General features: G+C 42.0%; 1 protein-coding gene across 2 annotated transcripts in view; it reads right to left on the bottom strand.

Moving 5' to 3' along the window:
• ccdc135 (coiled-coil domain containing 135) overlaps positions 1-15,669 on the bottom strand; it is an 85,735-nt gene that overhangs the window by 33,530 nt on the left and 36,536 nt on the right. For both annotated transcript variants that reach the window (XM_078406168.1, XM_078406167.1), the window contains exons 4-8: positions 13,265-13,390; positions 8,830-9,024; positions 4,695-4,853; positions 2,508-2,726; positions 778-894 (exon numbers count right to left, since the gene is read on the bottom strand). In XM_078406168.1, coding sequence (XP_078262294.1) covers positions 778-894; positions 2,508-2,726; positions 4,695-4,853; positions 8,830-9,024; positions 13,265-13,390 — 816 coding nt within the window. The remainder of the gene's footprint in view (positions 1-777; positions 895-2,507; positions 2,727-4,694; positions 4,854-8,829; positions 9,025-13,264; positions 13,391-15,669) is intronic.

Here is a 15,669-nt window from a genome sequence, read left to right as displayed (position 1 = left end):
TTTTAATGCAAGTCAGACTCTCCATATATGCAGCAAATCTCCTGACACATCAAATACTTTCCACTATCTTAAAAACACAGCTCCGAAAACATCCAGGTCAAAGCAACATGGTTGCCGTGTACTTCATCTCTCATACTAAACACCCTTACTAAACACTCCACCACTAGTACACAATGGTTGTATTATGTACCATCCACAAAACAGCAAGGCAGATATCATCTCCTGCATCTCGAACATCGCAATGGACTGGGGCTGTTAGTAAATGGGAGCACCATTCCCTGCAATTCTTTTACGCGTCACAAACCATCCTGACTTGGAAAAATACCACGCTGTCATTTCTGTGTAAATCCTGGAACTACCTCTGCAACAGCATTGTGGGAGGACCTTCACCAGAAAGATTGCAATGACTCAAGAAGTCTCATCTTCACTTTGATCATTCTGTTCTCCTCTAATTGCTTTCCTCTGCCAAGTAATTCATAAGAAGGATTGGCTTTGCCTGATTCTACTCAACGCGTTTGAAAATAGCCACGTGCACGCATTTGATGAAAGTAGGATCTGATTTTCTGGATAAGCAACCTGCCAACACTCACTATCTGGACTTACATGCGAATAATGGCTTATTCTGATGAGGACTAGTGTGCACTTATCACGTTGAATTAAATCCCCAGAGTCAGCACCTTCAGGACATCAGAAAGGGAATATCTTAGTTTAGACTAAAATCATTTTTGAATAAAATTAACTAATGTTATCTATTATAAAATTATTATGCAATCTTACGTCATCTTCACCCTCATCCAGAAGGTACTTATACGAATCAGTAATGACAATGTCTTGATCCTCAGATGGTAGCATATACTCCCATTTAACAGGGTCACCAAGGTCAAAACGTACATTCTGAAACAAAAGGCATGACAGCATCAGTTATTATTCAGACAAAGAAGGCCTGAATAATTTGCCAGGACTCTCCTTCGGACCACTCATGCTCTGCTGCTGTAACTGTGACTCATTACCACTCTTCTAGGAATACCATTCTTCACAAGGGTATGTTTTCTAAACAGGTAATCGGTTTAAGCAGAATGATCGGAAGGTGGATTATTGGGCAGAGGAGAATGACAGGCTGGTTCTTGAGTGATCATTGGTGGGTGGCAGGATGGTCCTGATACTGAGCAAGTGCATGCCATCGGTTTGTTGTGTTTGGTGCCAGTGATGTGAGGCATGGTAAGGTAAGTGTCAAGGATGCATCTCCCAGAATCTACGAAAATCTTATGTCTATTTGTTGGCCTTTTTAATGACTGCATCGTTCTCACAAGTGGACATAATTATACTGCCCTGACATCAGTTTATGCAATTTCAGCGATATCTTTCAGCCACTGCGGGTGGTAATCAACTTGCAAATGCATTTCTCTATTTGTTGAGTCGATGGTGGTTCTACACTTTGGGGTAGATTGACCTTCCTAAGCCTCCTATATCATTTGTTCCCCCAGGCTTCTGGGTTTCTGAATGTGCTAGTTAATCCAAATTAGGTTCCTTTGCATACTTTTTAAAAATAATTTTATTCTATTTCTAATGAATGCAATATGAACAATTAATAAATGCACATAAAGAGATAGTTGTCAAACAAAATTTGACATGGGGATATCGGGACAGATGAATAGTTCTTGCTTTTGGTATTGGTAGAAGATGCACCCTTCTTAAAAGCGGGGAGATTGGATTTTAATAACTGGTTTGCTTAAATGAGAATAAATGTAGGTATGTGAGCAAAGAGAAGATGGTTAAGAGTCGGTTGAAGTTAGGAGCGAGATGGCAGAGTTTTGGTCAATATCAAGTTTACCAAAATCGAACTAAAAGTTTCTGGGAATATGTGATGCTGGAGACAACAAACAACAAGACCAATAACAACTTGGATTTCAATAGCATAATTATCACAGCACAATCGATGAAGGCACATCATTCGAGCATTATCAAACAAGAATTGATGCCAAGCCAGAAAATATTTTAGAACAGGCCATCTAAAGCGGCCTCAAAGAGGTAGGTTACAAGGAAAGAGAAGTGAAGGGGTTTAGGAAGGGAATTCCAAAGCATAGGGCTCTGGTAGCTGCAAAGCAGAAGAAGCTAACGTTGAAACGAATTAAATTTGTTAGTAGCACTGATGGCATCGAGTTTACAAAGGGTGCAACGAGACACATGCCATTGGAGTTGTCACGTCTAGAGGTAAAAATAAATGAGTGTTTCAGTAACAGAGGAGCTGGGTAATGTTACCAGTGTTGGAATATGTGATATCAGTGACAAACAGATTAAGTTAAACTCAACTCAAGGTTAAGTGCAACATTACGTTTTTATAAATAATCTACTGCAGCCTCAGAAAGTTGCCAAGTAGAACAATAGAAATTTTGACTACAAAAAGAAGTTATTAACATGGACACGTCAATGATTTTAGTCTTCCCGGGTACCTAGAACATATCTGCACATTGTCTATAATTCTAGATTGTGGGGTAGAAAAGGAATACCTTGAGGCCAAATTTGCAGTCTTGCATGTTCACCCAGTAATTCTTATGGTTCCAGATGCTTTCAATCCCCAAGAATCGTTCATTTGAAGTTTCATAGCTGTTTCCTGAGAAAGGGTCAATGAAGAAGTTCTCTGGGACTTCTCTTTTGCCTGCAAGCACCAGAACCCAACAATGGACCCGCAGACCATACATGACATCGCGTGCACCTTTAATTTTCAGCTAAAACAGGAGAAGATGCACAATTCAGACTTGTCTTTTTGTTAAATGTTGTTTCTCTTTTGCATTCAAGTGTGGTCAATGTCAAACAGCAAAATGTTTTGGATTATCCACAAGTATTTCAAAATTGGATATGAACAAAGTTTAATTGACCTCGTGTTCCCTAGGTGCGATATACATATTGCAGAATCGACCATCTGCTCCTTTCCAACACCAAGAAACTCTCTGGTTAGAGTTGGTGGAAAATGCTCAGACTATCCCTAAAATTCTATTGGCATCTTTCAGATTTCTTTCCACAGATGATCAAAATTAAAGCGACAAAATTTACAGGGTAACTATTAACATCTCACAAGAATAATCAATTGTTGGGGAAGTCCAGGACAAGGGGTCACAGTTTAAGGATAAGGGGGAAGTCTTTTAGGACTGAGATGAGAAAGTTTTTTTTCACACAGCGTGGTGAATCTGTGGAATTCTCTGCCACAGAAGGTAGTTGAAGCCAGTTCATTGGCTATATTTAAGAGGGAGTTAGATGTGGCCCTTGTGGCTAAAGGGATCAGGGGGTATGGAGAGAAGGCAGGTACGGGATACTGAGTTGGATGATCAGCCATGATCATATTGAATGGCGGTGCAGGCTCGAAGGGCCGAATGGCCTACTCCTGCACCTATTTTCTATGTTTCTATGACCACATGATTCAGTTTCATCAGGAGTTGAAACTCCAACCAATTCCCTGGGAAAGGGCTCCAGGGAATGTGTTGGCGCTTATATTTGGAAACCCTACAGATATGACACATAATATCCATTAATTAAAAAAATTGGAAAGGCTTTGGAAATTTCCAGATGAACTCTGGGTCCTCCCTTTAATTACTGTTGGTCTTACTGAGAAGGAAAGGCACAGTAGCAGTGTGTGGTGATTGTTGCATTGTCTGCAGGGTGTTCACCACAACTTTTCACCAGGATCCCAGGTATTTAGAAGACAGACATGGAGGAGATCTCCCATGTGATACTCCCCCATACTTCATTTTAGAGCCTTTAGCCCATCGAGTCCATGCTGACCATGCTGACCCATTCACACCAGTTCTATGTTATTTTCTCTTTGCTATTTATCCCATTTTCTCATTAACTACCCACACACTAGTGGCAATTTACAGAGGCCAATTAACCTCCAAACTTTAAGGATGTGAGAGAAAACCAGAGCGCCCAGAGGAAGCCCAGGGAAAATGTGCAAATTCCGAAAGCACGCGGCGTAACGATCAAACCCGGGTCTCTGGCGTGAGAGCCAACAGCTCTGCCAGTTGCATCACAGTGCTATTTTTAATTCAATAATATTTGCATTATGCCTTAGTTACACTTCAACTTTAAAAGCATTTGCTTCAGTAGAACCAAAATTACAAACATGAGTATAATCAGTGGCTAAAACTCTCGCACTTGTTTAGGTCTGACTACCTAGGCTATATTTCTCATGTCTCTTAACTGTAAGATTTTTGTTGCATAGCCAGGTTTGCCATGAGGATGTGCACAGACCAGCAACTATTGTGGAATGTGTGAAATCTCAGTTTCAGGTATGGAAAAACCATTTGTTAGAGAAAGAGCAGCTTCTAAAAAGGTACGTTAAAATGGCATTGAGATGGAATTAGCTGAGGGAGGTTGAACACCAGCTTCTGTGCAAAGCATTCATACCGAAACCACAATGTGCATGAGACCCAAGGCCTTGTGCACTATACGTACACAAATGCATTCCTCCACTGGCTCTGCCTCTTGAGAACAAATGGGACATTGAAATATTACGTGACATGAAAAATGGTAAATACCACTCTTGTGAATTAGAGGATTATTCTGGGGTATGCTGTTGGGACTGATTTTGCTTTCCCTTTAACAGTGCTAATCCTGTCTTCAAGGAGAAAACATCTATTCTTCATTTTGTCAATAACTGATATGCGCAGAAAGAAAAAAAGATAACTGACAATACTCACATTTATCATTTCCTCATAATCCTTCTGTTTCTGTTCATCATCCGCTATCTTTTCTGCTCGCCGACGGGCTTCCTGGTTCAATTCAAATTTGCTCTGTAACTCTCGGACTGGTTTCACCGTGTACTTCTTCACAAGTGGCGTGACTTCTTTCTTCTTATTCTTTTTAAAGAAGTCAAAAACATTTTCCAGGTGAAACGGCTGACATGATGTGCTACCAATAATGTGGATTTGTCATTTTTTGTCGTTATTTTTCCTCCCTCTTTTCCATTTTTTGCTTCTGTTGGCTTAAGGCTCTGTGGATGGCTGCAGCTGTCCAGCAGCTCAACTTTCCGTGAGCTTTAAGGGCCCGTCCCACTTGGGCGATTTTAAGGCGACTGCCGGCGACTAGGCTGTCGCCGAACGTTCGCCGGGGTGTCGCGGGCATGGTCGTGAGGAGTCTTCAATGAATCGTAGCGGATTTCGGCGGGTCGCGGAAAAAATTTCGAGATAGAAATTTCTCGGCGACAGCTGGATTGTCGCCAGGTATCATAGCTTACACATGCTGTCTCCAGGTTTGCTAGGTTGTCGCAGATGCATTTAGAAGCACGTAATATTAAATTAAGAAAAGGCATTTGAAGATACCAGAAGATAGTTTTGTTTAACCAATTTATTTACCGTCAGGACATTTGACAGGTAGATTGGAGGCGACCGTTTGACGGTCAGGTAAGCATAGGAATTTTGCGATGTTTCCGAAGACAGTGTAATCTCTTTGCCAGGTGCTAGTTTCACAAAAAAAGTAACTTGTATCGACCTGACTCGGCATTGTCGTGGTCATTGTCGTAGGGTAAAAGAAAATTTTGGCGATCTGCTACGACTTTGGCAGTCGCCTTAAAAATCGCCTAACTGGGACAGGCCCTTTATGCATTGACAGTCTGCTCAACTACATGATGCACAACAGGTGAATCCATTATCTCATGTCCACATAGACACCTTTTCCAACAAAGATTATTGGACATGCGGTGAAGTTCTGTGTGCTTTATCCCCCCTTAGGAATCAAGAACTACTGCAAACAATTGTATCCCACTGGTTTTCGTTGAGCAGACGTAGGCAAAGCATGAAGGATTGCATTTATTATCTTCATGCTTACTGATGAATGCATTTATTCACACAGTTTTTAGCAGGGCTTCTTTACTCATTTGCAGAATCAAGGCAATGCTGATACAGCCAGGTTTCACAAGAAAAGGACTGTAGGTCAGCTACTTGAGCAAGTACTGTTCATGTGATAAAATGCCATTAGAGGGTTCCAGGATCTTAAGCCAATGAAGATCTTAAGCCTTTTTTAAACCAATCTTAATCCAATCTTGGATCTTAAGGCAATGAAGAAGTGCCAGTCAGGATAGAGTACAAATCATGTGATTAGGCTGAAATTAGCTCTCTTTAAGTGTCATCTTTGTCAATTGTTTCCAATTTACATTGTAAATAATGTACTTTTTTTGTTTGACTTGCACAGCCAGGCAATTTGGTAGCACTGTAATGCATAAAGTTCGCAGAATACATATCAAACTACACAACTAATTTGATACCAGAATTGCTGAACTCGGCTAAGACAATGTAGAGAGTCAAGGAGATAAGAATTAGTTAATTAGGGGGAATTGAAAAAGCAAGGAGGGGACTTTGGTCGGCATGAACTGAAGAGATAATGTTAAGTGAGATCATGCTGACATTTAGATACCTGGTTGTTGTCTTTGTGGGAATGTAGCTGCAGTGGTTTTCCAACTAAGGCAGTTACACAGTACTATGGATACCCCTCTCTCCCATCCCTGACACCAAGAAAAACAGTTTTGAGATACCTTATACCTGAAGCAGTCTGGTAAATTGTACAAGTATAAACTCTATAATCCCAGCTGACTAGGTTTTGTTTTTAGAAAATTCTGAGAATTAAAGTACCATTTACAAAGAAAAAGTCAATTTTCAGTCATATTATTGATTATAGAATCAAAACAATGTCTGGAAGATTCACAAAGAAATGTATGAAAGGTCCATGGAAATGTGAAACACTGAAGGGCACAGCTTTTAGGTGAGAAGGGACAATTTAAAGAAGATGTGCAGGGCAAGTTTTTTGGCACAGTAAGTGCTGGGTACCTAGAACACTGTCAGCGGTGGTAGTGCAAGCAGTTACAATCGTGACTTTTAAGACGCTTTTAGGTAGGCATATGGCTATGCAGAGAATGGAGGGTAAGGATCCCATGCCAGCAGAGGAGATGAGAGCAATATGTTCAGCACAGACAGTGTAGGCTGAGGGCCTGTTCCTGTGCTGTACGATGAACCTGGTGAGTTCATAGGTCATAAGTGATAGGAGCAGAATTTGGCCATTCGGCCCATCAGGTCTACTCCGCCATTCAATCATGGCTGATCTTTCTCTCCCTCCTAACACCATTCTCCTGCCTTCTCCCCATAACCTCTGACACCCGCACAAGAGTTCGGAGAACCCGGACCAGAGTTTGGAGACCAGGAAAACCATGCACACAATTCAGACCACAGCTCCAGCCAAACACCTGCCACATTCTGGACGCCTGGTGTGCTGGTCCTCAACCCTTGCCCAGCTGCATACCTAGCCCACAGACATGACCCCAGCCTCAGCCACTCTAGACACCTCATTGAAACTTACAGAATAGTGAAAGGTTTGGATAGAGTGGATGTGGAGAGGATGTTTCCACAAGTGGGAGAGTCTAGGACCTGTCATGGCTTCAGAATTAATGGATGTTCCTTCAGGAGGGAGATAAGGGGGAATTTCTTTAGTTAGAGGGTAGTGAATCTGTGGAATTAATTGCCGCAGAAGGATGTGGAGGCCATCAGTGGATATTTTTAAGGCAGAAATAGATGGATTCTTGATTAGTATGGGTGTCAAGGGTTATGGGGAGAAGGCAGGAGAATGGCGTTAAGAGGGAAAGATACATCAGCCACGATTGAATGGTTTAGTAGACTTGATGGGTCGAATGGCCTAATTCTGCTCCTATGATTTATGAACTTATGAACCCCCTCCTAATCTGTAAGCTTGCAGTCTGGACTCTGGCTTGTGATCGATGAGCAAGTCAGATGCCAGACTATCAGGATTTAGTTTAGTTTAGTTTAAAGATACAGCATGGATACAGGCCCTTCGGTCCAGTGGGTCCGTGCCAGCCACGCATACGCTAGTTCTATCCAACACATTAGGCACAATTTGTGGAAGTCAATTAACCTACAAACTGCATGACTTTGGAATGTTAGAGGAAACCGGAGCACCCAGAGAAACCCACGCGGTCACTGGTAAAATGTACAAACTCCATACAGACAGCACCTGTCGTCAGGATCAAACCCAGGACTCTGGTGCTGGAAGGCAGCAACTCTACCATGTTTTTGAATAATCTGAAATTTACTGTAGATGGAAAGTAAATGTTTAGAATATTGCAAAAAATAGGTAGGCCTGAATACTGGGAGAAATGAGAAAAGAGTGGATGACTAAAAATATATTATAAAAAGGGGAAAACCAGCTGGAAAAATATATAAAACAAGGTTGTAAGAACATGAGAAAAGAGAATAATGAAAGCAAACATTGGTCCATTGAGGATAGGAAAGTTTACAAGGAGGGAAAATGAGACACGAAACAATATTCAGCATCTGTCTTCATAGTGGAATACCCTACAGATCTCTTAAAAATACAGGAAATGTGGGTCATATGGAAGGAGAAGTGAGAATGAACCTTTTCTGGTGTTCACTCCAGGACAAATGTTGTAGTGGTTAGATGTACAGTAGAATAATCCTTGTCTGAAAGCTCCCATCAAACACTCCTGGTGCAGGTAGAATAGTCCTTTTAGAATATATATGATATGATATGATATGATAATAGATTCCTCTACACCAGTGCATCAAATACACCCAGCACAAATTAGGCACAATTTTGTATTGGTACCGATTAAAGCTCCAATGGTGTAATATGTAAAGCACGGGTGAAGCACATGGTTAAAAACATTCTACACTGTCCCCAAAACAACCCAGAAGAGTAATTTCTGCTATCCCACTGTAATATATCTCTATATTTCTGATGGCCATTCTTTAAAATTCCTGGCCTGCAAGGTCAATGGTAAGAATATTTAACTTGGAAAGATGTTCTCCTTGCCTTATCATCTACTTGCAGTAGTGGGCAGATTTCCTTTGTCTCATCCATCAAGCACATTTCTTTCACAGCATACCCGCTGACACAGTATGCATCGTACCCCACGCCAAGCAGTATTGAGCAGAGCAAGGTGCTGAAATCAAAGCAGTTTCCTTTTTGGCGTTTCAGGACAGTGGTTGAGGAAAACAAATAAGATGGCTGTTAGAGGAGGCAAGAAGAAAAAGATTCAGCAGCTTGTTAAAAGAGAACATCGATACAGATAAATTTAAGTTAAGCTGCAACTTAATTTAAACACAACAAAACCAAACAAAATGACAAAATAAAAGGACACAAAGTGCTGCAGGAACTCCATGGGTCAGGCAGCATCCATGGAGAACATGGATAGGTGGCATTTCAGGTTGAGACACCTTCTTCAGTCTGACTATCCATGTTCTCCAGGGATGCTGCCTGACCCACTAAGTTACTCCAGCACTTTGTGTCCTTTTATGTAATAACCAGCATCTACAGTTCTTTGTTTATACAAACTAAATGCCAAATTCAGATCACCGTGAATCTTTCTATTTTCCCTTTATGATTCACGGCAATTGCCGAATTATAGACCGTTGCCTCAGAAAAGCCACCAGCATCCACAAAGACTCTTCACACCCCTGCAACAGTCTGTTCGAACTTCTACCATCGGGCAGACGATACAAGGCCTTCTACGCCCGTACCTCCAGACTCAGGAACAGCTTTATCCCCAGGGCCATAGCTGCTATGAACCGGTCCTGCTGAGCCGGATAGTCACATCGCACAGTGAACCGGCACAGATCTACTTGCACTCTATTCTGTTTTAAAACTGTTCTAATTTGTTTCATTGGGTTGTTTAAATTAATTCTGACTAGCTAATTAATTTATTGCATCGTATGGGAGGCGCATTCCCAATCTTGTTGTACAATGACAATAAAGATATATTGTATTGTTGTATTGTTACAGATAATATAACACCTTGCCACCAAATATCACCACCTTGTTTATACCTGTGGCATTTAAATGAACACAACTGCATGTTGTTCAAAACTGGCAGACAATCATAAACATGTAAGCTCAAATGAAGTCGCAGAAGATATAGACCATGCAGTAAAGTCACAGCTGATCTGATCAGTGACTTCAACCCCATTTTCCTATTGAACCTCCACTACTCCCAATTTTACATGTCACCCAAAAACTATCTACCTCAACCTTGAATTAACTCAATGACGATATCTGCAGCTCACTGGGGCACAGTATTCCAAATTTGCAGGGATCAGGGAAAATAAATTCCTGCCGAACTTGTCATAAGAACTCAACAAAGCACTTCAGAACTACATTCAATCCTTCACAAAGAGACATTGAATTCAACAGTTTCATACCAGAAGCCTTTCTTGTTTTATCAGAACTGACCAGTTTTTCTCTTTCGAAGATGGACACAAAACTCAGCGGGATGGGCAGTATCTCTGGAGAGAAGGAATGGGTGGCATTTCGAGTCGAGACCCTTCTTCAGACTTGAGTGCCAAAGTGGAAATGTTTGAGAGCTTCCGGTTCCTTGACATTACTATGTCATGGACCAACCACACTGATGCAAAAGCCAAGAATGCCTCCGCTTCCTGAGGAGACTGAGGATATTCAGCATGTCCCTATTGACTCTTACAAACTTCTACAGATGCACCATAGAGAGCATACTGTTGGGTTTGCATCACAGCTCAGTTTGGGAACAGCTCTTCCCTTGACCGCAAGAAATTGCAGAGATGTAGACAGCCCAGTGCATCATACAGGCCAGATTTCCCCCCATTGACTCCATCTACAATTTACACTGCTTCGGAAAAAGCAGACAACATAATGAAAGACATGTCCCACTCAGATTCTTCCTGCTCCTGTCCGGCAGAATGTTCAGAAACGTGAAAGCACCACCAGATTGAGGAACAGCTTCTTCCCTTCTGTTATCAGGTTTCTGAGAGCCATAAGCTTGAGTTCTATTTGATTCACCTCTACCCCATATGGGACCAATGTGCTACAATGCTTAGAACTCTGTTCTGCACTCCAATCCTGAAGCACTTGATAGAAGTTAGGAATTGTTTATTTTCCATTAGTTATTGAATTTATGGTGTTTTGCATTTGATCATTTTTTTAGAAACTGTCAAAGTTCTAAGAAATAAAAAAACCTTTGCCTCTCTGTATGGAGTTTGCTCATTCCTCCTCTAGTTGCATGGGTTTCCCTTGGGTGCTCTACTTACAGTACCTCCCTTCCAGAGATGTGTAATTTGGTAGGCAGCTGTAAATTGCCACGAGTGTGTAGATGAATAGTAGAATCATGGAGATCTTGGCGAAAATGTCAAGAGAATAAAAATAGATGGCTTGAAAGTAAGATTAGTGTAACTGGGTGTTTGATAGTCAGCATAGACTCGGTGGGCTGAAGGGCCTGTTTCTATGCTTGTATCTCTCTCTATGCCACTCTATATCTTCCCCTTTGCTCTAAAATATTTCTTGAGTTTGAAAATTGTATTTATGTATATGAGGAAAGATTGGAAAGACTGGGCTTGTATTCACTGGAATTTAAAAGAATGAGAAGGAAACATATACAATTACAAAAGGACTGGATGCAGGAGAAATGTTCCCAATGTTGGGGGAGTCCAGACCCAGGGTTCACAGTCTAACAATAAAGGGGAAGCCATTTAAAACTGAGATGAGAAAAAAAAAATCACCCAGAGAGTTGTGAATTTGTGGAATTCTCTGCCATAGAAGGCAGTGGAGGCCAATCCATTGGATGAATTTAAAAGAGTTAGATGGAGCTCTAGGGGCTAACGGAATCAAGGGGTATGAGGAGAAGGCAGGCACGGGTTACTGATTGTGGATGATCAGCCATGATCACAATGAATGGCCGTGCTGGCTTGAAGGGCCGAAGGGCCTCCTCCTGCACCTATTTTCTATGTTTCTATGTATATCTGATCTGTTTGGATAGCATGCAAAACAAAGCCTTTACTGTACCCAGGTACGTGACAACAATAAACCTAAACCTTTGCTGCCTTCTCAACCTCATGCATTATTTGACACAATTAGTCTGTTTTGGGCTCCAAATTTAATTTCAACTTTTCCGCATTCTGATAAAAGATCTTCTTTTTCTATCTCCACAGTTGGTGCCTTACCTGATGAGTATTTTCAGATTTTTTGTCTTGTTAGCAACAAAAGAATAGTCAAAATATCTGTTTAAGTGGCAGTTTTGGGCTGGAGATACACCCTGCTCCAAGCTCTGAGATTGTGTCCACTAGGCCTCTTCAATGGAGTACTGATGTTATGAAGGAGATATGAATGATCAATGGTTCAATATTACTGTTGTCACCTGTAACTAGGTACAGTGAAATTCCTTTTTTTGCATTCAATTCAGTAAAAAACTTACGATACATAAGCACAATTATACTTAATTACAAGAGTGTACGAATAGTAGATTGCACTGAGGCAGAACATAAGAGTCAACATGTTTCCAGCACCATCGTGTAACCTTTAAGAATCAAAGTTCTTAAAATATAGACTCTTAACTTGGCCATGAAGGTCCGTTGTCCTGGCAGCGGTACAGGGTTGGAGTTGCAGGGCTTGGCCTCGCCAAGTGATGTTGATATCCTTCACCACTGCTCAGCTGCTCTACGCCACTGCAGGCCACATCTGCTCCAAGAGGTCTACATTGGGCCTCTTGGAGTGGGACCCAATCTAATCGATCCCCAGGCTGATGCAGGGCATCCAGCAGCCCACTCCATTGACACACTGATCCAGATATGTTGACCTGAAAATGCCCCTTCCATCGCCTCCCACAGCCACCGTTCCAACTTTGTGCACTGGGACGCCATTTTAACCTGATCTTGGAAACCCAGGAGTGCCTCCGAGGGTGCGGGAGGTGTCTTCTTCTCCATCCGCCTCTGCCACTGCCATCTACAGCCTATAATCTAGTTTCATAAAAGCACACAACCCCATCCTCTTCAACTCTCCTGGAACATCTGTTGTGTCATTTACCTATCACCAAAATTCTCTGTATTTCATTCATTTGTTTTTTGTAGAATTCACTCACACACCCGGAATTTATTGGTCATCACTACCTACACTTAAACCATGACTTCCTATTTTTGAGGATAGTCTAGAAAAAACCACATTGCTGTATTTCTGGTATAAGATATGGGGAGGATGATAGATGTTTTTCCCTTCAGGGTGTTAGTAAATCTTAAGAGTGAAAGCCTTTCTCCTTGACCATTGCACCATAGATACCAAACCTGTCTACATTTGGCAACACTTTCTTAGCTCATTCTCTTCGATCAGAAATCTCTAAATAATGGTAGAACCAATGAAAAAGGATCAAATCTTACTGTGAGAAACTGTGGAACCGAGATGACGCTTTCAACCAGACAGTGTATTACTGGTGTAATGCACGATCACTCACCACATCGGTGATGGGATCCAATGAATCCACTATTAGAAAGTCAGAAACAAACGCAGCACACCCTTTCCAAGTGTATAGTTCCTTGTGGTTCAGCAAAGTAGGCCGTAGAGTGGTGCTCACAAACTTCTGTTGATGATAAGAAAATTAACATTTTAGCATTTCCATCATCTTCTAATTAGAACAGTGATCATTCACGTTCACACATAGGTGGTATGACTTGCATTGTTTCCACATTACCAGCAATATCTGTGCACCACACTGAAGGATCAAGACTTTGTGTTGCCTTCACAATGGCCCTCTTCCAACAATGTTCTGCAGCCACCACACCAAAGTCAGCTATGCAGCCTGCACATCGCCATATTTTAGTCAGATTGCAGGCACATAGATTTCAGATCAACCATGGCTAAAGAGTTCAGACAATCCATGGCAAAGACTTCATCGTCACAGTACCCTGAAAATGGCGTAACAGGTAGACAGGGTGGTAAAGAAGACTTTTGGTACATTGGCCTTCATCAGTCAGGGTACTGAATATAGAGGTTGCAATGTTATTTTACAGTTGTACAAACATTGGTGAGAGTGCTTTTAGACTATTGTATTCAGTTTTGGTCACCCTGCTATAGGAAGAATATCATAAAGCTGGAAAGAGTGCAGAGATAATTTATGAGGATGTTGCCAGCAAGGGAGTTTTATCCTTTCTATCCTTTAATCAGTAAAATATAGACTTTGGACTGTTCGATATCAGAATGTTACACAACGGCAATGTTCTGATGCATCAATTTATTCACCAAAGAAGATTGTGAAATTGACCTGAAAAATTATTTTAAAAACCATTTGGTTGTAAGGCAAAACTGAAAAGATCTCACAGCCCATAGTTAGGAGATGAGGGATCAGTCTGCTCCGTGGTCCTGAACTCTTGCAATCAAAAGTATGTTGCTCCGGGAACAATCTTCAGCTATTTGGTAATCAGATGAATTGCACTTACATATATCAGAATCAGAATCAGAATAGCCTTTATTGTCCAACAATAAGAAGCAATAAAAATAAAGCAATAACGCACACAATCACAAAACCAACACAAAACAAAAAAAACATCCATCACAGTGAGTCTCCTCCAGTCACCTCCTCACTGTGATGGAAGGTCAGTATGTCTTTCTCTTCCCTGCCGTCTTCTCCCGCGGTCAGGCTGTTGAACTTGCCACGTCGGGGCGGTCGTGGCTCCCGACATTGAAGCCCCCGCCGGGTGGAGAAAATCCCGCGGCCTATTCCAGGCCGCGCCGGATGGTGAAAGGCCCGCAGCGGGCCGACCCAAGCCCTGCGATTTGGGGCGGGCGAAGACGCTGCCGGAGCTCCCGATGTCGGCCCCCACCCAGGGCCTGCGACCTTACGATCTCCATACGGCCCATGGCCCGCCGCCGATGCCTCCGGAACCTCCGAAGGCGAGTCGCAGCCGCACTCGCAGTGCCACCACAGCCTCCGAAGGCAGCCAGCTCCGCAGGTGGTGAGTACAGTCCGGTCCGCAGGCTCTGCGAACCAGAGCCCCAGGTGGTCCCAACTGGAGGCTGTCAGCTCCAGGTGTTTGGCCGATGGTAGGCCGCAGCGGGAACGGAGACACCACCCAGAAAAAAGGCCGCGTCTCCGTACGGAAGAGACAATTTTTACAGATTCCTCCCCACACATAGTACACAACCACAAAAAACACTACATCACATCTAAACACTACAATTAAGACAAAAAACAACAAAAAAACACAAAAGACAAACGGACTGCAGGCGAGCCGCAACTGCTGCGCAGCGCCGCTACTTCCTGTATATGTAAACATGCAATGAAAAATAAATCATCCAAGAAAATATTTTATATAGGAGAGGAATTAAACAATGGATGGATTTTTTAAATGTGCCCTTTCTCCCAGGGCCCAGCTTACTCATCCTACCCAGCTCTCAATTTTTTTGGTGTGCCCCTCTACTGCTAAACTGGTAATTGGCTTGCATGCCATCCAGGATTGACCCAAGAGTGTTTTTAGGTTTTTTTCCTGAATATAACAGTAGATTTGTGTACTGCCTTTAAAAAAATGCCACATGACATTTCACAGAAGTATTGAGTAAATAAAATATGAAACCAATCCATGTGAGGGAAGATGTCCGAAAACATGGTCAAAGAGGCAGATTCTAAGGGATGCCTTAAAGGAAGAATTATGTGGTAGAGGTATAGAGAAGATTACGGATGGAATTTTGGTGCATAAGACTTTAACCATTACTGGTGAGGCAAATAAAATTTTGCATGTTCCAGAATCCAAAATATCACTGAGAGAGGTGTAATACTTTGGGCATTTTGCTGCATTTAAGCTGCTATAAAAATCTAAAGAATTACCGTTGTTCTCCATATACTTTCCTTAATTCACATTCACA

Source organism: Rhinoraja longicauda, chromosome 10, assembly GCF_053455715.1.
Source record: "Rhinoraja longicauda isolate Sanriku21f chromosome 10, sRhiLon1.1, whole genome shotgun sequence".
Taxonomy (NCBI): Eukaryota; Metazoa; Chordata; class Chondrichthyes; order Rajiformes; family Arhynchobatidae; genus Rhinoraja; species Rhinoraja longicauda.
Note: the sequence above shows the minus strand (reverse complement) of the source record. Positions and strands in the feature narration are given on the sequence as shown.